The sequence below is a fragment of the Morone saxatilis genome, unplaced genomic scaffold, assembly GCF_004916995.1.
Source record: "Morone saxatilis isolate NCDOM2014 unplaced genomic scaffold, NCSU_SB_2.0 Contig16, whole genome shotgun sequence".
In the NCBI taxonomy this organism is placed as follows: domain Eukaryota; kingdom Metazoa; phylum Chordata; class Actinopteri; family Moronidae; genus Morone; species Morone saxatilis.
Window position 1 is genome coordinate 1,696,442 of NW_023339718.1, and position 27,805 is coordinate 1,724,246.

The window sequence follows — 27,805 nt, forward strand, 5'->3', positions numbered from 1 at the left end:
TGTTTCTTCATGTACTCTGTGTAATGTTGAGACTTCACTGTGCAGCCGAGGACATGATAAGACCAATCGTCATAACACTATCTGGTGACTGCCCCAGAACTCAGGAATGTGTAACTGTAAGAGTGATGCTCCAACAGGGATAAAACTAAATTACTTCTTGGCTCTTTCGGACTTTCACATACGAGAGTGTGTGACGGTTGCGTTGAGACCATTCATGGATGACTTGAACCACAGGCTACTGTAGAAACATGCCGGTTGAAAGACGACCGGCTGCGTATCAACACCACGGACTCCATCAAAGGCAACTAAGGTAACAAAAACATAACGATTCCTATATTCAGGTGATTATACACCAATGAACACATAGTTGTGAATATTTTATTCCATCTCTGCCAATAGATCCTCCTAGATTTTACAAACTGGACCTTTATAATATTTGGCACTTTCCCATCTATTATATTATTGTCTCTTTACACAGTTTAGTTATTAAAGATTTATAGTTATAAAGATTGTATCTCAATCCAAACTTTTATATAGTCCACAAATGTATTATGTTTGCTGTATAGAATGAAAACTCTAAATACTCAGTGAAACTTACACATTTCCTACTTCAGATAATAAGAAATAGAAAGTGAAGGTATAAACTATGAAATCTATGGCTTTCTTCTGTTTCACCATAAAGGTTAAAGTAAATTCCCCATTTCTGGACATTTCTAGTCTTCTTATGTTATAATTTCTGTGTCTGATAGCGACTCTTTATCCCTCTAAACCTCATCAGTTTATTATCTTCTAGAAATGTGGGAGTTTCAGATAAAATCAGGCATCCAGTGATACTCCTCACGCATCATAACATTTTTTAAACTCAGTAACTTTACCATCTGCGGCTCTTCTTGTTGCTACTTCCCTGTTTTCAGAAGAGACACTGAATATTACAGACAGATGCATCTGCTCTGATGATTATGTCTCCATGAAACAGGACAAGAGCTGATTCAGTCATTAATGATGGCAGAGATGTTCTGTGGCCTGTATTTTCAACAGCTGTTGCTTTGTGTTTGTTATTAGAAACATCTGCACCAAAAGCTGGGGCTGAAATATCAAATTGAAATCAATGTGTTTATTGTCGGATACTGTTATGCTTTCTGCTTTAATGAACACTTTGACCTTACATGCCTTCCTCCTCTGACTGCTTTGAACAGTTACATCTGGCCGGTAACAGGCATCTGGCAAAGAAAAGGAAAACATCAGAGCCTTATCATAAATCTTTGACAGAGGCGAGAACATAGTATGTGCGTTCATTAAGACTTCTCTTTCTTTTAAGTCAGAGGAAGAATATTAAAATTCAAAACTATAGAATATAATTTAAAAAAACAACAATACTATGTTACTTTTAATAAAGCAATGATTTTTTTATACTCTGGCATTATTAGAAGGTGAAAATGTTACTAATGTTAAGTATAATCAGACAAATATACTTTGTACAAAAAAGCACCAGCGTGTAGGATTTAGTGGCATCTAGTGGTGATGTTGAACTGAACACACATCTGTATTTTACGACCTGGGAATGAGAAGATGTGTGTACGAGAAACTCCACTTCTGTGCTATACTGTAGAAACATGGAGGTTCATATATTCAGGTGATTATACACTAATCAAAACATACCTTTGATTATTTTATTCCCAAATGGTACACACTGGACCTCTAAATTAAAAAATAAAGTATCAATGCAGAATTTTTTTGCCAGTGACACTACTAATATGTCATTAGATTATTGTTAATGATCGTTATTATAAGAGCAGGATTTTACTGTTGCTATTGAGGTGGACTGTAACTGCAAATCCTCACATTTATGAAACTGAAACCAGGAAATGTTTGTAATCTTTGCATTAAAAATTATTAAAACGTTTATCAAAATAATTGCATAATTGAATTAAATTACTGATTAATTAACTAATCGTTTCAGCTGTACTTGTTTAAACTACTGGGAAGTTTAATTTATAACACAACCTTATATTTTATGTGTTTTGTGTGCAAAAATCCTGATTTTTATAGTAGCTAAAGCTGTCTGATAACTTTAGTGAAGATAAAGAGGAGTACAAGTTAAATATGTAACAATCTCAAATCTGTACTTAAATAATTGAATAGATGTTATAAGACCTCAAAATGCAGTACTGAAAGTATTTGGGGGAATAAAGTGTTGAGAAACCACGTCAGCTGATTGCTAAGCAAATGGTTGAGTGGTGTGTCTAACACGTTTAAAGGAAACCACACATCTCCTTTGACACAACACTCTGGACACCAGCAAGTCAGCAGCAGTGGAAGGTCTGTGCTGCCGGTATGGCATAATTTAATGATCAGTAAATATCATATAAGAGTTAATTTAGATTCAAAAAATATTTTCATTGAATAATGTTTGTTGGAAAATGATGTTGAATTTGATAAAATGCTGGTCATTTTAAATGTTTTCCTTTTTTCTCCCACAGAAATCTCTAATACAGTTCTGTACTTCGAGGCAAAATGGAATACCAGTATGAGAATTTCGATTATAACTACAGCTATGACGAGAATATTACTGAACTTCAGGAGTCAATTTTTCGGCAGAATAAGACATGTGTAAAGGACACCTTGTGTATGTCGTTGCTCGTGGTCAGCGTGTTCATTTTTCTGCTGGGCTTCTGTGGAAATGCCTTGGTCATCTGGATTTCTGGCTTCAAGATGAAGAAGACGGTCAACACCACCTGGTACCTGAGCCTTGCGATCTCTGACTTCCTCTTCTGCGCCTTCCTCCCGTTCAGCATCACCTACATGGCGATGGAGCAGTGGGTCTTTGGCCAGTTCATGTGCAAATTCACCTCTGCCATTATGTTCGTCAACATGTTCAGCAGCATCTTCCTCCTGGTCATCATCAGCGTCGACCGCTTTGTGTCAGTAAGGTTTCCAGTCTGGGCCCAGAACCATCGCACTATTAAAATGGCGTCCATTGTTGTTTTCCTGGCTTGGGTTCTCGCCATCGCACTGAGTGTTCCCTCTATTATCTTTCGGGATGTTGGCACTCACATGGGTAAAACCATTTGCCTCAACAACTATGCATCACACTTACACAGTCACAAGATAGTTGCACTGAGCCGCTTCCTTGCAGGGTTTGTTGTCCCGTTCCTCATCATCATCATCTGCTACTCTGTCATCATCTTCAAACTTCGAACCAACAGGATGACCAAATCCACCAAACCCTTCAAAGTCATGACTGCCCTCGTAGCCGCTTTCTTCGTCTGCTGGCTGCCCTACCACGTGTTCATCCTGCTTGAGCTCAACCACCACAACTACGACCACGACATTTTAACTATCGGACTCAAAGTAGGCACTTCTATGGCAGCAGCGAACAGCTTCCTCAACCCAGTGTTGTATGTCTTCATGGGCAACGACTTCAAGCAGAAGTTCAGGAGCTCTGTGCTCTCAAAGATGGAGAACGCGATGGGAGAGGAAGGGCGCACTATCAGCCGATACCTGTCCAGGTCGAGCTCCATGGACGGCAGAGCTTCCACACACATCTAAAGGTGTCACATTACTCCAAAACTGTTTCACTCATTTCAACAAAAATACTTTATTCAAATGTACAATTAATTAACAGAAATATGTTGCTTGTGAATCAAGTTTATTTATATTCACAATAGAAATTATGCTTTTTGTTGCACTTTTATACTGTTGGAAGCATTAAGAAATCTGTTGTCAATTTAGACTCACCACATAATGCTGTTGCCAATACCTAAACATTTAGCTCATTCTGCACTGCACAGTGCTGGGAGAGTGTTATCAGAGCAGTATTTGTAGAAAGTTTAAATTTTGTTGTAAAATAAAAGGACTGTAATTATGTATTATATTTTCTGATAACAAACACATAAACACGTATAATCATTATATAAAGCACTGTTTGATATTATATTAAGCAAAATGAACACTGGAGAGGCTCCTTTCACAACAGCAATTTGAATGCATCTGCAATCACACATGGTGACAGCATCATCTTTCACAGATGTTTGTTGTTTGTAAATTGCAGATTTACTTGCAAGTCTTGCAGCATGCGAGAAATTAGTGAAACAAATATAACAGGAGAGGAAATTATCTTAAGTTGCAAATTGAAGCTTGTATGTTGCTCATTTGCTGTAGCATTGTAGATTGTTGTACAGGTTTCATTTGCTTTCCTTGACCTTTGAACTACAATGATAAGCACAAGGCTACACATTTGGAAATAAATAGATGATAATGAAGACCACACTGAAGGAAAAAAGCCAATTACTGGTATTTATTTTGCATGCACGTACAAACTCAACAGTTGCTCCACCCAAAATACCCTGTGGTTCTATTTACTGACACTGTATGCAACTATTTATGTATTGCGGCATTTAGGTGTGTTGTATCAGACTGGGCAAATATTGTGTGCAAATGGGTGGAGGAGACTGCTGTTGAGAGTTCATTCTCATGAATTAGAGAAATGGAGAAATAGCTGGTGTAATCCAGTCTGTATACTATGAACTGTTTTGGACAGTTTATTGTGTGAGCTGAATTTATCAGCAATTCAGTGTAGCAATGACAAGACAGTCAACCACAATACCACACACCCAGCTGTTATAACCAGTTGACAAAGAGTTTGTTGAATTGACCTGTATTTTTGTTATTTCGTGCATAAGAGCTGTACAGTGAGTGTAGTTGTAGTGCAATAAATGTTTGAATGTTTTTTATCCTTGAAATAAAGCTGTAACCCTTACAATAAGCTCTTTCGGATATTAATCTCTTAAGCATGACTTGCATTTCGAAGCTAGTTTCCTCAAATGAATGTAAGTTCAGAACAACTCCTTAAAAATACATTTGTTTTGTGAAAGCATGATCGTGTTCAGATGAAAACTGAAGTAGCCTACTGAGAACTGTCATACAAGTTAAAAACAAGTTAGATTGGACATAAGATTATTATATCTGCAGTTATTCGCAATGAGCACCAGCATTTCATTGACAGCATAATTTATGTAATTGATAGCTCACCTGCAGTAATAAATAAAAACAATATCACCCCTATCATCACTGGTTCTAGTATAGCATGACCTCCTTACACAGCATGTTTTCAGGCACACATTTGACCACACATAATAATAATAATACATATGAGCTCAGCTTGTGTTTGAACAAGCATGCAACATCTCCAGGGTTTAAATTAGCATTCCCCTGAGGATGTACTCTGCACAAAAAAGGACACGATTATTGAGTATCTGCTGTGAAGTGAACCTTTGAATGGAGTCTCTGGAAAGTAACCTCCTGCTCAAGAACAACATATGAGGGATCATAAGAAGAAGAAGAGTGCCTGGTGATTTTTTTTATGTTGAAACAGCGGAAGATAGGGGAAGAAACAGACCGCAAAGGTTACACGAGACACTGGCAGCGAGTCACTGTGAAACTAAAGCTGCATTAATCAATATTTTTATAATTACCATTGGACCATGTGTAAATCTGAAAGGGCCTCAGTCGAAGCCACAAACACACAGACAACAGACGGTTTTTACAGCAGCCATTTTGACATGAAATAGTAGGATAAACACAGGTGTTACCGATGATAATTATTAAGGTTCTGTCCTGTTTAATGTTGCAGAGCCTTTCCGGTGAGCCAACATGCACAATAACAGCAACCTAACTCTACTATTTTCATTTCTGTTTACTTGATACTTTATTATTTTTAGGATCTTAAGTTTTATGGCTTAAAGCTAGGGTAACATTGGAGAAACTCCCTCTCTTCAGGTCTGCCCCCCAACAAATTCCCCCAAAAACAAAGCAAACTATATAATAACCTGCCCTTTTAGTTCTCGCCATCGTTGAAAAGCCACACCGATGTTGACTCAGACGTTTTGTTCAGTCTTTTCTACTTATGAGTTTCTTTTCTTGCTATGTTTACAAACTGTTAGGTAGGTAAAGGTGGAACCATAATTCTTAGCTGCTCTTTCTTTGCCATTCTTGTGCTTGGTAGCTTTGGCAATATGGGCCTGTTCGGCTTGTGGAAGACTCCGGTTACACACAATTGGGTGCAGAGGGTAGGGGGCAGGTAGATAGGTTGGGCTTATTACAGGCATTTTTTTCTTTCAGAGCATTTGATTTATTGATTTCTGTCAGGATATAAAAAATAATTAAACAAAGGTAACAAAAAATGCTTCTGAAATAAATTACCTACCCTAGTTTTAACAATGGAGGAGCCTGGGTGACTGTAGTGAGATCCATCTACCACGGTGCTGGAAGTAGTGGTGCTGAGGATGCTGCAGCACTCTCTAAAATATAAACTTAAGACTTTTTTTTACTGGGATTTACACGCGTTCACTGGTATTCATGGCTGCTAAGAAGTTACAAATAATAACGATTAAACTATTAATGATCCTGGCCATTGAAATTCATGCAAAAACCATGAATGTCATGCATTTAGCATTTACTATGACATTATAAAGACTGACTTTCTCACAGCACCCACCAACCCTGACTGACTTCCAGCCTTCCTGTCATCTACTATACATTTTCCTTTATCTTCAAAAATGCACATCACCTTCTTACTATTCATCTTAATTAATTATCTGTAAAAAAAAAACAACCAACCATAGCGTCTCATTTTATGTAGTCATTTATTGGGCCTTATCACATTACATTCATTCCATAGAAAATACATTCAAATGTGACACCTATGTTCAGAAAGTGCCTGCTTGTCAATGAAAGCAAGAGCCAATAAAGTTTAAAGCATGTGTTAAAAATAGAAACAACATCTCCCGTTTGCTTGTTGCAATACAAATATCGTAGATGTGTGAGCACACACTATAAAAATATATTTATATCATACTGAAAATGGAAGTCAGTTCATGTTTTCTCTCTCAGTCACTAGTGTTTTATTTATTTATATATTCATGTATTTATTTATTCATATATTTGTTTATTTTTAAGCATATGGCATAGCACATTGAGTACCGTTATAAGACGTGCTGCTTATAAGTCTGAGCAGGATTTTTCACACTTTAGTGGAGATTTTTTTAAATTATGAAGAGTAAAATGACCAACAGCTTTAACCGTTTTTATAGCTCTTCTTACAAGAAAGCAATAAAAAAAAACAAAAAAACATTTTTTCACATTCAGTATGATTAACTGTCTTAAAATAAATCTATAACGATCACTACTGCTAAAGGTAACCTCCAATCTATAACACGTGTAATGCCTAATTCCTCAGTGATCTTTGGGGCAAGTGTTGCACAGCGAAGTGCTTTTTGGATTTCTGCATTGAGTCCAGTGTTAAGAAAACATATTCACATCCAAATTAGTCAACATGTGCACTGCACACCAGAGATAAATAAACGCTGTCGAGATAAATCCTCTTCTCTCCTTGAGTCAGTGCCTTCAAGAGGGATTGTTCATCTTCTTGAATACGAGGAGCTGAGAGTTCTTTACCTGTTCATCATTGAAAACATGATTTCCCTTACGTACAGTAAGTTGAGTAACTTGCAAAAACTTGGAAACACACAGTATTGTAGTAGTTATCAGGTAGTTATAGCCTGCATATTGCATTTTTCCCTCCGACAAAGGGCTAAACGTTTTAACGTTTTCAGTATGTATAAAATAGTATTGTTCTGTAACTTTGATAGCAGCAGAAGATTCATACATTTTAATATTTAGATTTTTCATTTCAATTGTTTCAATTGTTATTTCTCTTATGCACAAAATAAAGTCATACAACACACTTTGCAGTATTGTATAATATTTTTTAGGTCAAACGTTGTTGTCGCTGGCAACAGATCACCAAGCACAGTCAGATGAGCCTCTCTGTAGTCACAGCTATTGTACCTTCTTAATGTTAAGGCATGTGCACATGCCTACACAGCACATGTGCATAGCAAGGATCAGAAGTGCTTTTCATTCAGACAAAGAGAAAAACAAACCTCCCCAGTTAAAACTGCATCTTCTATTAATGGATGAAGCTGCTAAATTTCAACAGAAAATTAAAAAGGATGAATAAAAAAAAAAGTTAAGAGATTTTCTTCTGACTACAGCTTCAACCTATGTGACTTCACAGAAAAATAATTGAAAAAACTATTCCAGTCATGTAATCCTACAAAAAATGTCTGTTGACAGAACCGTCCAATTAAAGGAAGAAAAAAGGGGAAATGAGGAGATCACATTTATCATCTTGGCATATATTCATCTGGAACTCCAGACATCTTCCTTTTCTTCAAGGCAGCGTTTACCGTTCTGATTAGTTCATTGATGTTAGCTCTCATTTCAGGAGTATAGGGGTCATATTCAAGCTTTCGCAGCCCCGATCGCTTGAAGTTTCCATCCTTCTGGCCTTCGACGCAAAGCAGGCGATCCTCAGAAACCTTCAAACCCAGAAACTGCACCATCCCCTTCAGCTTGGAGAACAGGTCCCTCTTTAGATCCTCAAAGTGGACCACATGGACGTTCTTCCCATAATTCAGCCAGTCCAACGTGTGGGACGCCCACCAAGGGGCATAGTTCCTCACAAACTCAGGCCACTCTGCAGAAAAACAAATAAACAAGGTCTTTAACGTGCCAGTGTACTAAATAAATATTCTGCAAACGTAAACCACTCAGCTCGTTTTACTGGGCCTGTATTCATCTAACTTTTAGGAATTATACTTAATTTCTCCACTAAAATTGAAGAATAAAACACATATATCACATTTATCAAGAAATCTACACAATATTACAATGAAGTATTGGAGTAATGTTTGAGAGCAGCTCTCAAATGGTCACATATCACATGTATACAACACATCACAATGTATATGAAAACAGCAGCTATAAAGAAATGTGTTAAATAGTTTTTATTTCAAGGAGTAAAACTGACAGACTTCTAGCGTCAAGTCTCAAATTCCTCTTTTAGTCTGATAACAAAGAAAAGTGAAGTAAAATAAATAGCAAATTAAAGTGTGAATGGAGGGGAACTGAAAGTCATGACAGCCAAACATTGATGTCATTAAACTCGAGGAGTCTGTTGCAATTCATAGCAGCGAGGCATTAAGGTGTTCCTAAAATGTTTGGACATTCTTGGTTGTCACTCAAACTGCAGAGGTACTGTAGGAAAATCCTTTGCTTGCATCTTTTAGTCATTGATAATCTACTGGCCCATAAAAGCAGCGGCTGGCAGGAGCTGTGCTGCATTAGCGTGCATATTTACTGTTAAGAGAGGTGGTCGTTAAAGTTTAAAGCCTGCTGACTTTGGAGTGCTGTCTTAGAAACCAATGAGAGAGGCATTTTTAGTACCACAGTGGACAGAATATTATATACTGCATAAAAAAACAGAACCTGCTGTATAGACACACAGGAACTGCATCTGTGCTGTTTCAAAAGAAGAGTTAAAAATAAAAAGGAAGCAAAATAGTTGCAGCTTAACATCCTGCTCAGGATTTACTGAATGTTAGTAAGATTTCGTTTCTTATTAGCAGAGTTGAAAAACCCCCCAAATAAAAGGGTTTTTTGGAAAGAGCCTTCAATTTAATCCACCACTGGAAAAAACCAGAGTGTGCTTTGTAAAGTGACATGCCCTCAAAAAGTAAGTTTCTCTTGCCCCTGAGTTGACTTTATGGGGCCACACTAGAAGGCACCAGTGTCTGTAACATCATCCGAGCCCCACAGTCTCCCTCCGCAGAGGTGCGTGCATCATATCGTACATGCGGTGCCCCCAACACAATGTCACACTGACTCTCAAACCGGATCCTCTCTCTGTATTCGAAGTGGCAGCTGTCATAAAGCCTTTCTCTTCACTGATGTCACTGCATCATTTCCCCAACAACAGAAGGAATAAACATTCATTGGAAACGGCAGGCCAAATGTGCTGATGTTTTCACAAAGCGAGACAACTGCTGGGTCGGCAACTCTCCAGCCTCTGGAAAATCGATTAAACCTCAGACAAAGTCAGAGAGACGGTACGCAGACAAGACAAAACCAGTTGCCATGGTTACCGAGACCCACTTTGGTGGGCGAATGCAGGAGAATATGCATGAAATATGACAATATCTCGGCAAAGGGCATAAAAGTTTATAGATTAAGAGTTACTGGACCCAAAGGTTTCATTTCTTTAGGTTTCCTTTCTTTAGTTAGACCATGAACAATGACCTTTTATAACACCTCTTTTAATCATCGGGTAGACTCGAGAGGAATTTAACTTGACTGAATTATGCTGACACATTATTAAACAGTTGCACAATGGAAAATGTCCAAAGACATCAAGCAGCACATTCATCAAAGAGGGACAAATTAAGTCTGTAAAAGTGCACTGCCTTAATATGAAATATGAATACTGAAAATTGTAAATCGAACAGCTAATTATTACAGAAACTATATGATGATTTTGTTTATACTTCCTGGGCTAAATGCTAAGAGGAAGTTTCTCGGATACACACATCGCACAATGCACAAATGTTGTGTTCCCACGTTTCAAACGCTTTCTTAAAGGAATAGTTTAACATTTTGGGAAATTTGTCTTTGCTTTCTGGTGAAGAATTGGAAGAGATTGCTGATACCACTAAGGAACAAGCTGGTTTACCTGATGACACAGCTCATGATCTGACTAACAAGAGTAACTGTGGTTTGGTTTACTAATCGTTTCAGTTCTCCTTTTTGACAACAAACTCAATGTCTTCAAAAACCTTGTGCTCAGCCACATTGGTTTATAAGGTCAATAAAACAGACAAGGGTTTATGGCTTATTTCCTTGTAATTCTACATCATCGTTGACAATTTCCCAGTTTTTTTTTAATATTACCACATACTCTTGGTGGGTATTTTATTGATTCAGGCTGGAGGGCGTATAGGTTGTGTTCAGGGGTCCATTTGTGTTTGTTTTAGTATAAATGATTGGGCGATGACTGAAATTAAAACTAGATTTTGGCCATAAGCTCATAGATTGCTAAATTTTGCCTTGTAAATTAAAAAATATGTATATTTCATATATTAAATAATTGATATCACTTACCAAAACAACTACTCCTCCTTTTTTTTTAACATATTATGCATGATGCACTGTTACAAATATAGTGGCTCACCCTTCCCTCTCCAGTGGGCCTGGGAGGCGAATCCAATGTGGCCGCCATATTTTCTGTTAAATTCTGCCATGAGGGCTTTGTAGGGGTTTCGGATCATGAGGATACTGGAGTCGAAGGCTTCGATCTCCTTCCTGCCACTCTCATGTGTCTTAATGCAGACCGTCCTCCCACTCCGCCAGTGGTCCCGCTCCCCTTTAAATCCTGTGAAACAACAGTATATTTAATCCATGGAGGTGTATTCATAAATAAATATGTCGAGAATTGTGTCAGAAAAACGTTGAAGCATACCTTTATTGTAAAGGGAGCCATCAAAGTAATAGCTGCCGGTGTAGAAGCCAGTGGCGAGCTCTATGAGGTGGCGAGCCCAGGTGTTGCCGGCTCCAGGGAAACTGGCGAGGGCAACTAGCTGCTTAGCACGAGTGGGGAGAAAGTGCCGGTCCATGCAGCGATTATCTGACAAAACAAACCAACAAGCTAAATTACTGATTACTGTAAAAAATGTGTCATGATCTGCGACATTGCGGTTAAAGGTTGGGTGACGACAATAATCTCTGACTGCATAATATTTGACAAGTTGCTCAAATTGATCAAGCTTCAAATAGAAAATGAGTCACTCCTTATGAACGTAGTTTTGTAATAATACGTGCTGAAGAAGCATTGTTATGTTGAAACATAGGAAGTTCGTGGTAAAGACGTTGAACACCATTAAAGAGAGAGAAAAGGTCAGGGATATGGACATGGTATTCTTTTTTGTTGTCTGTGGTTTAGCTTAATTCCTCTCAAATTGCCCAATAAAGCCCACTTACTGACTGAGATTTTAAAAATAAAACAATAGGCACAGATTTCTGTTGCATAAAGTTCCCTTCCTGCTGCAACTTGTTTTGTTTTTTGTTACTTCACAGCATTAAAACCGGCTTTTTTGTTTACTGGCCTCTCTCTCTCATTTTTTGCTGATGCAAGCAACAGCTGTCTCGTGCACTGAGGAAACAATGCCCACAAAAACACATATGACAAGAGACACATTTAATTGACGACTTTGAGGCGATAATTGTGAATAATAAAACGTGTAAATGATGTATATTATTTTAGAGACGGTTGACACTTATTATTAAAGTACTTATATTGAAGACTGGACTTATATAGCTTACTTATATTTTTAGGCTTTTGACCACTCACTGGTACAATACATGTACACACTGCCATGCAAGGTGCCAACTGCTCACCGGAACGGAAACTAAGCACTCACACTTAGTCACTTAGAGTCACACTTTGGGGTTCAGTATCTTTCTCAAACCTTGACATGCAGCAAGAGGGGCAGAGTACGCGAGAAGGTATTTCCGAGAACTTTTCACACTTAAACCACCTTATTGCCATCAATGTTAAGTATTTCCTGAACGCTGGGTGTGGGTGACACTTGCTGACATGCCTCTTGTTCAACTGTGGCCTTTACATACTGCTGGTGCTGTGTTGACAGTGTTGGGGAGTGGTGCACTACATTAAACTAGCAGCTCATCTACATTTTGCAGGAGCTTACTGGTAGTATAATTATATTTATCTGCATAGTAATTCAAGAAATTAAATTACCTTTTATTTTGTGTGTAGTTAACTACTGAAACTATAAGCAATTTTGGTCCATAAAATATATATTCTTAATTTTACCATTGCTTCTCTACTGTAATTGAACCCCCTTTGACAAACCTTGCCCCCTTTTTCTTTCATCCTGACTGTGAACGCATGCTCTGCCAATGCATTCATCAGGCAGCCACCACCCCACACTTGACCTTTGTTGGGTGTTTTTTTAGTGTCCATACAGTGACAGTGTCATCATGGATAAACCTCCCAAATCTCAGCCTTACTTAAGCAAACACATGACACTGACTAACTCAACTCGACACTTGATACCGGGTCCCAAAATCATAAAACTACTCCGATACGCACATCGATACCACAGCAGTGCAACGTTACGTAACCTCTCGTTAGTTAGGTAAGTATGTGGAGGAGAAGCACTGTCAGCAGTTTGGAGATATTTGAGGAAACTTTTACAAAAACATTAGCAACATTTAATTTTTTACAGTCAGAAAGTGAGGAGCCTCTGATGAAAATTAAACATGTTTTCAAAGCCATTATTAAAGCTCTAAGGGTATTATTAAGTACTCATATCAGTACTTTGTATTGGAAAGTACCCAAATATAAATATAAAAAAGTTGTATGCCTAATTAACTCAATTGAGTGGCATTTTTGTATTATATTTAGTTATAACATTGTCAAAACTACTTTTTCTAACTTTAGTTAAGCCAAATTTGATTTCTCTCTAGGGTGGTTTTGCTGTAATTCAAATTCTTCATGTGTGAAGTAATTGGCAGCTTGTAAAGCTTTCTCAACATTATGTGCTAGCCAATTTTTTTACCTTGAACCTGCGTCTGGTACACCACAAAATACTTGTCGTTCCCACAGCTCTCAAACTCCTCCCCGTGGCAGCGGTTGAGACACATGTCCTCGTTCTCCAGCTCATGAAGGGAGAAGAGAGGAGTCGGGAAGCCGCAGTAACATCGATCTCCAGCCAGGACGGCCAGTGATTTCTCCTGAAATAACAACCGTTACACAACAAAGACACACTCACGTGCACAAACGTACAATGCATGAATACACAGATCCCCTCACCCTCTCTGTGCACATGTCCACACATTTGTCCACAGACATGTTTTGGATGACTGCGCTGAAAGGAAGTGCCAGGGTGACATTGTCTGGTCTGTGGAAACAGCCTTTGAAAATGGCGCTGCCGTCTGAAACAGACAGAAATGTTATTCACCAACAGGAAAATTAACCACAATGCACTCCAGTTTCATGGTTACTGAACACAGCTTTCGTCAGATTGGCCTCTTTTCACTGACCCCTGATGAAGAGATCCCACTGGGACTCTCCCTCAGTCTACTGAGACCCTGACCTGCCAGAGGACTCAACCAATAGCAGCATTTTCATCCCTGCAGTGTGTTGATGGCCTTTAACCTCAGGCCCTCACTCTGATCTGTTAGACCATATATCACAACAGCAGGGAAAAGCTGCTTCTTTCTATCACAGGAAGTTGATCTGAAAGATGTTTCATATTTTGGATATTTTCTAATTTGACACACTTCTTAGCTTAATTACAGAATGATTGGGCAATTATTCGTGTTCAGCCTCAAGACTTTTAAGAGTGATTAATAAAATAAAACAACCAGAAAAGAGAAAGTGGTTATAATTCATGGTTGCACTGTTTACTGCAGCATCACTGCATCAGAGGTTGAAAACTACTGTTTGGAGTCACACAAACATCCACTTCACATTTATTTCAGCCTGTCAACATGTCAGCCGCGCTGATATACATATAAAGCCGTCTTTGCTGCTTCTCTACATGTGAAGCATTAATAACGGAAGAGGGAAACGAAACACTTAAAGCTTTTTACTGTGACAGATACCATGATGAAGACAGCTTGCTTTATATATACATCATGAAATCACTGAATAAAATATGCAAATGGGACTGTGCATCTGAGTTATTTCTTTCTACCAGAACAGAACCTCACAACTCACAGGACTGTTGAGCTAGTCTACCAATGCTATGAGGCTTTAAAACAAGGTAACGCCTTTTGCAAATAAGCCCTAGTTGTGTGTGGGTCTAATGTTTTATTAATTTTTGACCTTTTTCACTGACTAAAAGTTGCATTTTTAATGTCATGTACATGTTCTCTTTAATCCCCCGTAGTATATGTTCAGTGCATAATCTCTGCGCCCTTTCTTTGTCTTCGTATGTGGCAGAGCTTTTTAGATGCAACTAAAATGTTTTTCACATTTTTCTGGCTCAAACATATCCAAACATACTTATTACAAACATCTTGAGAAGCAAATAATAGCTGATGCAACAACCAGCTGAGTGAAATGCCTTGCTTACAGATGTGCTGAATAATGAGGCAAAGGAAATAGATGCAGATAATATTTAAGCAGGATCATAGCAGTTAACGTTTACTGAAAACAATCATGTAAGGATGATACAGGTCTGTCACAAAACAGCAACCTCGACACATTTCCTGCGTTTCCTCTTTGGTGTTCTGAGCAGGGCTCACATGACGGAAATCGGGGTCAGGGGTGAAAACTCAAACATGAAGAGCATATTCAGCAGTCTGACAGATAGTCAACAGAAGGGGGAAAAGCAGAAATGAAAATAATAACAAACAAACAAGACTGCACTGGACTAGGAGGGTAAGATTAAATTAGTTTAAAAGGTCCAGCATGTCGGATTCAGTAGCATCTTGCAGAGTAGCTGCAACTCACTTGTTTATCTATCCCCTTCCAAGCATGAGGGAGAAACTAGGGTGGCTGTAAAGTGTGAAAAAAACTATCTAGAGCCAATTTAAGGTTTGTCTGTTCTGGGCTGAACAATTCAACATAGCAGACACCACAGCAGGCGACCCGCTGTGTCTGTAGATAAAAACAGCTCATTCTAAGGTAACAAAAACACAACGATTCCTATATTCAGTTGATTATACACTAATGGAAACATACCTATGAGTATTATATTCCCCTTTCTGCCAATAAATCCTCCTAAATGTTACAAACTGGACCTTTAAATATTCATCTCACATGTGTACACTAACGGTCTCCTTTTGTTTTAACAGATTCTAAGAAGTAATAGATAGATGAGAAAAAGAAAGAGCAAGTAAAATGTGAATTTCCTCACCTTATGGTCGGGGCTTTTAAAAACCTTTTAGCGAAATGTACCAAAGGAAGGAACCCACAATATCTTACAACATTTTTTTAACAAACTACCACAGCATGCAGCTGTGCAGCAGTCTTTTTCGTTTCTGATAATCCCACCCGCCCAAAAAAAACCTTCAGAAAACCCATCTGTTCAACAAGGCCTATGGTCTGTGTTAATGTCTCTTACAGTACATGTAAAGCGTCCTTGGGTCCCTTGAAAAGTGCTATTTCAATACAAGGTATTATTATTATTATTATATTATTATTATTATTATATTATATATACTTTTTATTATTTTTTATTTATTAGACCTTCCTTTAATTTCCCCCAGCAGCAGGCAGGGAGTGTTTAGGATGCAGACCACGGCTGGCTGGGCTACGTAGGTAGCACAGCTCTCCGGGGGAAAGAGGTAAACACAACAGAGCAGCCAGCTCCCAACTGAACCAAAATAAAACAAATATTTCCCCTCAAAACAGCCGGGCCCATTACATTTCTGCTTCCAAATAGCATCTTTGTGCCTCTGAGGTATACTCAGGTCTGTTTTTTAATATCGAATTCATGTTTTATTGAAATTATTGAAAGAAATTATTGAAATTTGAAACGTGACAGTGCTCTATTGTGTTTACTTGATAGCCCCTGTGCGGATTTTTTTTGTTTTTGTTGAAGAGTATCAGACTCACAGCGGCGCGCTGACTCCTGGCTCAGCTCTAGCCTATAGATGGACAGTCGGTTGGCTCCTCCACACAGGTTGCTCTTCTCTCCTTTACACTCCATATTGCATTCGCTCTCTGAAGCATTAGGCGCCTGGATCTTGTGACCACAGTAGCACTCGGCTCCGAACTCCAGACCTGCGTACATGTAACCTCTGGGGGGAAAGAGAAAGGAAGAAGGATTATCATCATTAGTAAAGGAAGACAAAGAGGTTTGAGTGAGTGCTCTAAGCCTTCATTATGTGTCTTAATCCTTCACAGGGCAATACAGATTATCACGCAGAGTAAGAGAACCAAACAAATGATGCACAGAAGATCTTGAAGTAAAGATGAGAACACATCCGAATATTACTCTGGAATAACGTGAAGATGAGAGAAATTACAGTTGCTGTTAGGCTTTAGGGCAAAACCAATTATACATATACTTGAAACTGAATCCATCACACGTCTCTTCTTCATGGAGGATTTGACTCCCAGGAGGCCTTTCGGATGCAATTAGACGTCTTACACGCCCCTCACACAGAACAAATCCCCTGGGCTGTCAATCAAAACCCAAACCTCGGTGTGCTGCTATGTGCTGTTGCCCCCTCATTTGTTTGTCTGTTTTTATTAACTGGCTGCTCTGGGAAAAGCAAGAAGCAAGAGGAGGAAGGAGGCTAAAAACAAGCATCTCTCTCTCTCTCTCTCTCTGTTCCTATTCTCCCCTCTGTGAATCAGTGATGGGTGTAATTCAATGCATTCGATAAAGCCGTCCCTGGTATTCCTCAGGGAGAAAAAAAGAGGTGAGAGAAAGATTGGTGAGGTAGCAGAGAGAGGGGGACAGGATGTAAGGAAATAGGAGACAAATGGAGGAGAGGAGCTGAGAGATGAATGCTTTGAAAACAGGAGCATTCATAAGGTAGGTAGATAGATAGGTTTCAACCTCGCACAAAACACCAGGAATCCGCTGAACACTGATTTTTTATGCCAATATAGATATTAGTAAGACAAAAATGTGGATTATAATCAGCAGATGTTTTTTATGTAAATATAAATAAATTTGAAATGAATAAATTGTCTCCTTCCAATTTAGGTACAAAAATGGTATGAGGGTGTTCTTATGACCATGCAGACACCTGAACATTACGCAAAAAGACGGGTACAAATAGGCTAACAACCTAAATTATTCTAAAAATCCTTTCACAAGATTTCTGGGACCTAGTTGAGGTTGAGCACTGATTTTGGAAGATAAAGCCTAACTTGCAGCTCTTCAGTTCATCTGAAAGGCGTTGGATGCAAGGCTGGATCCAGAGGGGAAAGCGGGTAATGAGCACAAGGTCAAAGAAGGGTCAAATGGTTTACACTCTTGAATACAGGCTTTTAAAGAGATACTTTCAGGTGCATATGGCCAAAAAATTTGCCTACACACTGACTGAAAAAGGATGCAAAAAGAGTCATTTTCAAATGTTTTCAGAAACCAATTTAAGTGGATCCTGCTTACTTATTCCACCTTGTGTTTAGCAATAATTTGAGAACGTTTGTGATCAGGCCACCACTTTTTTCCTGCTACAAAATGTACAAACATGCACGTGTCGCTTAGCGCTATGTCACAAGTTTCATTACTCTGACTGGTTGTAGATCTATCTAACTGCATCCGGAGGAATTTCGGTCAGCGCCCATTAATAACGGCCCTTGGAAATTAAAAAATAAACTGAGAGGCTGCAGCCATGCTACCATTTTGTAGCTGTTCAGGAGCTTTCAATCATATCACATGATCATCCTTAACAAATGCATCTGCCCAGGTGTCAGAGTAATAAACATACACTAAAGGTTCAGATTCTCAGTTTTGAAGGCACTTTTAGTCAAAACTAGAATACTAATAAGTGATAATATGATGTGATATGATGTAGTAAACAGCTAATAAATGGGCCGTGAGGTGAGATTGAGATTTTTTTGTTTGTTTATTTTTTTAACATATGTCAGTGTTAATATCTGTGACAAACCTGCATTGGTGAATAACCATTAACCAATATAGCTCAGTAAAACACCACAAAGTACCAGTATTTTCATTAGTGTCACTGTTTTCGATTTCCACATCAGCTCTTCTTCACCACGAGTTCTACTTTATTACAAGAAATAAAACACAGAGGAAAAAAGGAGGATATTTAATGGATGTTTCCGTTTCTCTCATACCTCTCTGCACAGTTGTCCTGGCAACGGAATACAGTCATTTTTTTGTAGTCGAAAAAGGAAACTCCTCTCAGCGCTCTTTTCTGTGTGTCATCAATGTGGCAGCCGATATACTTTGCTGAAAAGAGAAAGTCAGTTATGGATACAGAAAGACAAACACATTTTTAAAATAACATACATGTTGTATGTATGTATGTATGTATGTATGTATGTATGTATGTATACATACATGCACACACAGCACCTTTGAGTACATTTTAAAGCACTATATAAAATAAATGTATTATCATTATATACAGTATATGATGTTTCTAGTATAAGAATTTACTTAAAAATAAACAAAATGACCATAAAGTAAATACAATCCGCAACCGTATCTTCTACATATGCCTGCACAGTGTAGTAAAAGAGCACATGAGGAGTCCAAACTGGGGCAGAGTCTTTAATTATTTATGAAGACACACATCCCCTTCTAGTGGCCTGTAACTGTAGTGGCAGTCATCTCTGCATTATTTCAGAAGTGTGTGGGGGTTGGGCTTCAGTGAACCTCTGCAGAGGCAGCAACCCTTCAATAGCTTCTTCCCTCCCATTAAAACATTGCTCGCCTGTCTAACCGAGCTGCACAAGCTCCACTGTACCTTTAACAAACAAACCTCTCGCCATCTGTGCTGTGCCATTACCCCTCTGAGCCTCTGTTAATAGCTAAATGAGTCCTGGTCCCCTGCATTACTTTAATTGTTATGGTCTAAAGGCCTGCATTTGAGCAACATGTGGTGTGCTGCAGGATTCAGCTGTAATCTTTCTCCTAACTATTGTTGAGCTGGAATATAATCTGCTTTATGATGAAGGGAAACACTGATTTAAATGAAGCTGGAACCTCATTTTGAAGAGTATATTCCTGCTTAGTATGACATGGGGATAAAGGATGAAACAGCAGATGCAACTGATGTGTCCATATTATTACTATCTAGTCTGTTTTATACTTTCAATATACAAACGTTGCACAATAAGCTCCCCGTAGCCCGAAGATCACATTAACTAATGTCAACAGTGTTTCAGCTTTATTCTGTCCCCAGTCTACTGTTTTACCTTCAGTGCAATATGCTTCTGTGATTCTGCAGCGCACAGTGCACAGTGTTTATGTGCTGCAGTCTGCAACTTATGCTGCAATATTCTCTCCAAATAAAATTCAGAGCCAGTAAGAATGAGGTGCATTTGCAGCGAGAGGAGAGGAAAAGACAAAAACTCAAACATAACATGGTTCAGGAGATGGTTAAGACTGCAGAGAAATGAGTGGTGCTCGATGTATAGGAGCAAATGAATGCTTTGAAGCTACTAATTACTCTATTATCACTTTCAGCCGCAGTCCTGTGAGGTTAGTGTTTCAGAGAAGGAGGAGAGGAGGAGGAGCGAGAGACCTTCATTTGATCATCTTGAATTTACACTGTAAACATGTTTGTTTTGAATTGGAAAAAAATAGCTTGCAACTATACTAGATAAACATTGTTCTTTACTGTACACTCTAATGCACAGCAGGGTACTGCGCTTTACTGTGAATCAGAGTTTGTGTAACAGAATCACTTATTTATTTTCTCTACAGGCTCAGAGAGGTCGGCTTATGTCCTAGAGTAGAGGGAGTTAAAAATGAGGAAAGCAGCCTCATCATTTTGTCACAGCACTAACACAGACAGAGCAGCAGTCACTCGCACTTATGTTTCATATTTACGAGCAGTTTAGATTCTCCACCTGCCTGTACTGCGCTCTGGAGGGAAACCAAAAACCCACATAACCACAACGGAGTTATACTAAAATCCTCGAGTTATTTATGGTACTAGAAACAAACAAATAGCATGTGCTGGTTTCCAGTTTAGTCGTCTCCCCGCCAATTGAGTCTTACCTTGACCAGATGTTTACAACTGCTGGACTGAATGTTTCTCACTGGAGCGATAGGTGGGGTCACTCAAGCGCTATATATAACTACAAGATACTTGTCTTTTACTTGAGTGTTTCCATTTTTATGCTATTTTATATTTCTACTCCACTACACATTAGAGGGAAATATTGTGTTATGTTCCAATACATGTAAGAAGCTATATAAGATTGAACATACATGTTTTTAAAGGACCAGTGCGTAGGATTTTGTGGCATCTAGTGGTGGCAGTTGTAGATTGTAACTCCCTCCCTTAACGTTTCCCTTCCAAGTGTAAAGGAGAAACTACGGTGGCCACGTAATGCACAAAAAACTGTAGAAACATGGCGGTTCAACATGGCGGCCTCAAAGGAAGGCGACCTGTGGCTCATTCTATGCTAACAAAAACATAACACTTCTTATTTTCAGGTGATTATGCACTAATGAAAACAGTAGAGAATATTAAATTCCATTTCCACCTATAGATCTTCCTCAATGTTACACACTGGACCTTTAAAACATGATGCACTGTTATAGATTCAACTGCTCGACAGTACATTAAGTAGCTGAACTTAGCTGCACCTCGACCAGCTACAACATAAAATGCTTTCTATATGTTCCAATAATAATCCTATAATAGAATATAACAACACTGACTGGGTTTATTCATTTTATGCCTCTTTATACTTTTTTTTCACCAAATTTTAGAGAAAATATTATACTTTTTACTCCACTATTATCAGATACCCTGAGAGCTGTAGTTACTAGCTACTTTTAGAATAAAAGATTTTAGATTTTACATAAAAACACATGATTGACTTAAGATGAAACTGCCCAATAGTTAAAATTAGCTCCACCTCAACCAGCTAAATTAGTACTTACATGTTAATGCATCGGTAATAATAATGCAACAATATAATAGCATTTTACTCCTATTCTGAGGTACTTTAAATGATGGGGATACTTTTACTTAAGTAAAGCAAAGTAAAGTAAGAAAATTGACATTAACCCTTAAGTATTTTAACACTGTTAAACCTATTTGTACTTAATTAAAGAATCAGAGTACTTCTTCCACAACTGCTACTATTTTCTGTTGTGTTTCTTTATGAGGAGAGGAGTCTGGTACTTTTCACTTTCACAGGAAGGTTTAGACTGACAATCTGGCCTTTCCTTGAGTACATGTCAGAGATATCCACTGTTGACTTTGGTTTAAATAATTTATACTTTATCCAGCAGTGCACAGAGTGTTTGACAGGCTAAGAAAAGCAGAGACGAGGAAGGGACAAGTGAGCCAAGGGAGTAAATGATATCCTCTAATCAGCTAATTTGATCATGTTTCATTTGGAAAGGAATAAGTAAGCAGGATATTCATGCGGTCCAAGGTCAGCTCTGGACAGACACTTCCTGTCCCCGGACTGTGCTCTCAAATGTGTGATTAGACAGGATGTCTCATGCCAGTCAGTTTATATGTAAACCTCCTCTGACAGGATTGTGTAGTCGCACAGTTTATAAACAGACAGATAAAACTGTAAATCCTGCAGTCATGAGATCATTTAGATGTTGTGATTGTAAGTGGCCGAGCAGCAGAGAGCAAAGCTGCAGCTGAAGGATTCACTCAGAGGCTAGACAGTGGGCTTAATCATAATCATCATCTCTCTTCACTCTCAAGAGATTTCTTACATGACCAATTAGAACTAGAAATCAGTCATTAACATGGTGCAGTTTGTAATCAGAGACTACTTTGAATCAATTTCATATTAACATGAAATGTTGGAGGGACATGTGCTGCTTATATGCTTGCCAGTGGATGTGCATAACAAATCAGCCTCTAATAAAAAGCTTTCATTTTGTACAATTTGCTGAGTTATGTCACTATGGCAAAGACAATGGGAAGTCATTATAATAATTGTTTTTGGTAATATTTTACACGGAGCAGTCATTAATGTTGCAACACTGCAATTATTTTTGCAATTGTTGGAACATATTGTCATTCTTGCCTCATTCAAAATTAATTGCGCCAGTAAATTCTATTTATGCCTTTGCTAACATGCAGTACACACTGCATTGAATTATTTACTTCTTTAAACAAGAGAACTCAATGGTAAATTTCAACCACCACAAACAATAATGTGATCTTTTTGAATTTTGAGACATCAGTATATTTAAGTATGGAGTCTTGGTATAACCCACCTCTTCCATCGTCTATGTCTTTGGCGTTGCGTCCTTTAAGTGCACGGTTCCAGTTATTGGTGTAGTCTCCCCCCCTGCGTATCTCCTGGCCCTCCTGTCTGGCCTTTTTCATCCATGGAGGGCCGTACCTCCGTCCAGATCTGCGCGTCTCCTTAAAGACTCTGCTCATGATGCCAAGCCCCCGAGCGTCTGACAGCGAAGTCCGCCTGCCCATCTCCGAAGCTACCACAGAGTCCCGGCCCCCTCTGGCTCCGGGGCTGCTGTCCCCGACGAAGCCAGAGTGCAAGAGGACGAGGCTCCCGGCGGTCAGATAGAGGAGGATGAGGGAAAAGAATCGGACAGGTTTCCTGCGGAAATAACGCTGTATCTTCAGCAGAGGCTTGGCCATGCTGGCTCCCCCTGCCACTCAGACACACTCTCCCGGTGATTAAAACTCATAAAGCAGAAGAATCAACACCGGCTCTCCCTGTTCCCACCACAGAGCCCCACTGGGCCCGAACTCAAATGAAAAAAAAAAGTCTGTCAAAGTGTACTTAATCCTGTATGAAGGTCATCCAAACAATAGCATGACTTTTCCCTCATGTATGCCTCATCGGTCTCATGAGGAAGATGCTTTACACCTGTGCACTGTGCAGCCCTGCCGATCCTGCCCACGTGAGAGTCTATCTGCGTTCCCGCTGACAGTCCAGCCCTGAGAGTTGGCTCTGGGGCCACGGCATGAAAGGTGAGCGGCTCAGAGTGAAAGATGATCGCTCAACACTGCTTTCACTTCAGCCTGCAGAGATGCTACACCAGCTCAGCAGTGGCACTTTCTCCCACGCTGTGCAGAAGGAAGAGGGTTTTATTTAGTGGCTGAGCTTAGTTCTTTTCCCCTTTGTGTGGCCCGGCTATTCACCGAGACGATTCGAGAGAGAGAGGGCGTGACTCACCATCTGCAGTAAAGACACACAGAAAAAAAAAAAAAGAAGAAGTGAATACCTGAGTAAGCTTTATCGCACATGGAAAAGGAGAAATAACATGAGCAGTTTACAAAAGGATGCATCACCTACAAGGAAAAACTCACAAGAAGTACCATCAGAGACACAAAAGCTGTCCATTCAAACAAAATGACTGGTTTTTGTTATAATTCTTCTGCTGTTACATAGAAGTTACACAACAGATAAGCAAAGACATAAAAAATAGGATTAAAATCCATCCAGTATCTAGGAAACTTATCTCTGTTGTTAGTTTGTGCACCAGTCAACAGTCAGAAAAGCTTCACTGCAACAAGCTCAGAGTTCCACATCATCTTTAATAAATTAGGTTAAGCTGGAAGAGGGGATAAAATAAACACAGCTCTACACTGCGGCATTTCCACTGATGTACTGATGTGTTTGGGAACTAATGTGTGTGGGAATAGAAGGGAATTAAAAACATTATTCAAGATGATCTAAGTAATGATAATTTGTATGAATGGGTGACAGAATCAGAGCAAACAGGCTCACTTGATTTTCAAAGCATGCAGAGGTTGAAGAACTGTACTCATCAATTACATTTAGAGCTTATATTGTAAAGGGTTGTCTTTTTCTTATCATAATTCTGTTTAAGATTTTACAGTGATTAATGCCGAATCCCGACTTCGGAAGCCTCTCTCAAAGGAGTCTCTGTTCTGGGACGAGCCTGGGAGGCTACAATTGGAAGGTGTAACGCAACACTCCTTAGGGTCAGGGAATTTTCCAGAACATTCGAGGGGACACTCGCCCTTGTGGCTCTCTGTTTGCCCCGGGACAAATCCACAGAATGCTTGTCACCTGAAACCTCAATGGCACCGCAGACCCCCCTTGGCTTTCCACCCCTCTCGTCTGGGACCCTCAAGGAGAAACGGATCACATTCTGCTCATGAGCTTCAAGCTGCAGCATCTGGGCACAAAGACAATCCCCATCCTGTCTGACTTCTCAAAAGTTTGCCTTCAGTAACTTCTAAATACCTGCAAGGACGGGTTTCATTACAGATGTCTTTGTAGGCATTTTAATTATTCAGTATTTTGTTCATTTTAAGATCAAATCTCTTTTCCAGAGTCAAACTGAGTTTCAAAAATGACAAATCCTAAAGATAGACGAGGTATAAATGAAGGGTGTTGCAGCTCATGGGTCGAAGTTAACAGAAAACAAAGTTAATCATGTTAGTGGGGTTCATACTGAGGACATAAAAGACATAAAAGAGTCTAATTTGTTCAGGTTTCACAGTTTCAAATTAAGGCAAGTAATACCGTCCTAGAAATAAATCTTTTATGGTGTCTAATTGCTGGAATAGGATTAAATCTTAGAAATTACACACTATGTTTCAGAACATGCACAAATACATCTTTAATATTTTTAAGGAATTGTTTGAAATTTTAGGTTTATTTGCCTTTTTGCCAAGAGTTTGATGAGAACATTGATACCGCTCTCGTACTTGCAATTTAAATATGAAGTGAAACTAGAGCCAGCAGCCAGTTAGCTTAGCATGGTTTTGTCTTAATTTAAAAATGACCTTGAAAGCTTGCTAATTAACACGTTATATCAAGTTTGTTTAATCCGTACACAGACCGGAATGTAAATTTGTTTCACCCCAGACTACTTCTTGTCAGGCTTTATGCTAAGCTAAGCTAAAAAGCACCTGGTTCTATAGCTTTATATATAGCAGACCTACACAAGAGTGGTATGGATCTTCTCATCTAACTTGGTAGGCAATCTTTTCATTCCCATGACCAGCCTCTATTCCACAAGGATTCACATAAATGCCGTTACATTGTATAATAATTCCATATATTCATTTCTACAGCTCAACAGCTGTATAAACAATATTGAAAGGTGACTCCTACACTCTATCTGTAACCATGACAATTTTTCAGCCCTGTGTCAGTATTTTGCTCTTTGTCGATGGAGAAATGATTCATATTTCAGGACGAACGAGATGCAGCAGCTCTAAAAAAAAAAAATAAAAAAAGCTGGTCTTTGTTTCACACTGAACAATTTGTTTGCCTCAGAGAAATTCAATCATATCTAGGTTAGGTTCCCTGCAGGGCTACAAGGTCTAAAGAGAAAAATAAAACTGCATATTTCAACACGCCTCAGCCTCCTAATCCACTGAGGAGAGAAACAGTATCCTGAAAATGTTAAGAGGCCTCTTGGTGGGATTGAAGTCCTGTGAGCAATGGTGCACAAAAGAGTGTTGTTTTAGGGCTGTGGGTGCATATGTTATGCTATGGTATCTATAGCTGTAAAGCAGTGAGGCACATCTACTCTGAGAACACAGTAAACAGGTTTTATGAGGGTGGAAAGAAGGAGAATATGACATAAGGATGGAGTGCATGTGAAACCCACCCACGCATCCTCTCACATATGCAACAGGGCCACACACAGGTTAATTACTGGTGTTAATAATTCATATCCCCCTAGTTACGAAAATGAAATTGAACTCATGGCTAATTTGCAAGTTCAAATAACAGTAACAAGATTGTTGATGGAATCTAGCTGCAGTTGTATGGATCCTTCATACTGTATGAGGTAAAAAGAGACTAGACTATGATCTGCTGTAATGCTAGTGGCTTTGTGACACTGTACTCATAGGCACAAAGAAGTATTAGATCATTTTTACCTGTTGACGCAAAATAGACACGAACATTTTTTACATCTATTTCATGAGGCAGGTCCATAGAGATGAGTATCCAAAAGTAGAAAACATAAATTCCAGCACACTGTCTAAGTTGCAATTCAAACATTTATTTGCAACTTTTTGGTACTAGACCTTCATCAGGAAAATATAATGAGATAACGAGAAGCCAGTTTAAGTAGAGAGATTCTGCAAAGAATCATTCCCCATGTGCAGTAGGAAGGCATTAATGTGACAGCCTTTAAATCACATACATGGAGCTGGAAGAGTAGACTGTAGTACTATCATATCATCAGTATACACAATGTGGGCACAGCCACCATAAATAAATAAAAATCTTTATAATAAATATAATAAATATAACAAAATTCCAATGAGCAAACAATATATCCTACATTAAATAACAATAATCACATTTCTCTCCATTAGATCGACATTCATTACACCAAGCAATAGATCCCACAGGCTCAAAGTATGCACATATTGAGCAGGTAACATTCATGGATGAACCCACCAAAAAATCAACCCCAACAATCATAAAATAACTTTAGCGAATGCTACGTTAACCAACTAAACATGTCCTGTCAGTCAGCATATACAGCAAGGCTAACAGGCGTTTTATAATGTGATTGATAATTTCTCAGTGCTTAATGTCAGCACAACTCACCACACTCTGGATATTTTCTTTTCAATGCCGGTTCCACCATCCTCTTTCCCCTGAATAGTGCCATTATAAATTAATTTGCTGTGTGTGAGGTTAGATAGGCAGAAAGAGAGTGAAAGTGCCAGGTAGAATCCAAAGCAGACGACAGGAACAAAATGTTATGACTATAACTTCTAAAGTAGGACAAAAATGACTCTTAATACCAGCGGTGGCATTAGTGTTGAGGCCGTATCCCCGGCTAGTGGTGTGTGGCTGCATAAACACGCAATTAACCAGCATTGTACATTAATAAAATATAGTAATTAGTTCAACAAACTAGTATTTCTGGTGTCGACTAGCGAGGGTAGCAATGTCTAACTGACTAGATGACTAATTGCGCACATCCCTATCACATACTGTAAGTTTGTGCTATTAAGAGCCTGTGAGGACAGGTGAACTTAACACCTAACAATCAGAGGTGACACGCGCAAACAGACAGAGGAAGAGGAAATGCAACACATAAGAGGTGCCGCAGAGGTCTTTTTGCCAAATCATGGCAATTACTGGAGCGGACATGAACTCACTGACTGACCATTAATTCACATTCATATTAAATGAGCCAGCAAATATTTAATCACAGCGGATTTATGGGAGGAAACGTCAAAGTTAATCTTTGGTGAGCAGGCCGACAGCCAGCTCAGCTAGTGCTGCAGGCAAATGGCTCCACAAGTCAGTCCATAAATATTC

At 38.9% G+C, this 27,805-nt stretch overlaps 2 protein-coding genes across 3 annotated transcripts in view; one reads left to right on the top strand and one right to left on the bottom strand.

Annotated features, from left to right (window-relative positions):
* The first annotated feature begins 2,198 nt into the window (after positions 1 to 2,198).
* Positions 2,199 to 4,762, top strand: cmklr1 (chemokine-like receptor 1). 2 transcript variants are annotated; one of them, XM_035658970.1, is made up of 2 exons: positions 2,199 to 2,319; positions 2,481 to 4,762. In XM_035658970.1, the coding sequence occupies exon 2, from the start codon at positions 2,515 to 2,517 to the stop codon at positions 3,547 to 3,549; it is 1,035 nt and encodes a 344-aa protein (XP_035514863.1). In that variant the 5' UTR covers positions 2,199 to 2,319; positions 2,481 to 2,514; the 3' UTR covers positions 3,550 to 4,762. The 2 variants fall into 2 exon arrangements, with proteins under 2 accessions (XP_035514863.1, XP_035514864.1); XM_035658971.1 differs by having other exon boundaries at positions 2,247 to 2,332.
* Positions 4,763 to 6,627: 1,865 nt separating this feature from the next.
* The window catches only part of wscd2 (WSC domain containing 2), a 35,905-nt gene continuing 14,727 nt past the window's right edge, over positions 6,628 to 27,805 (bottom strand). The window contains exons 2-9 of the mRNA XM_035658973.1: positions 22,782 to 23,713; positions 18,686 to 18,800; positions 16,484 to 16,668; positions 13,730 to 13,851; positions 13,476 to 13,650; positions 11,357 to 11,521; positions 11,069 to 11,269; positions 6,628 to 8,539 (exon numbers count right to left, since the gene is read on the bottom strand). Of these exons, the coding sequence (XP_035514866.1) occupies positions 8,187 to 8,539; positions 11,069 to 11,269; positions 11,357 to 11,521; positions 13,476 to 13,650; positions 13,730 to 13,851; positions 16,484 to 16,668; positions 18,686 to 18,800; positions 22,782 to 23,169 (1,704 nt within the window). The 5' untranslated portion in view covers positions 23,170 to 23,713 and the 3' untranslated portion in view covers positions 6,628 to 8,186. The remainder of the gene's footprint in view (positions 8,540 to 11,068; positions 11,270 to 11,356; positions 11,522 to 13,475; positions 13,651 to 13,729; positions 13,852 to 16,483; positions 16,669 to 18,685; positions 18,801 to 22,781; positions 23,714 to 27,805) is intronic.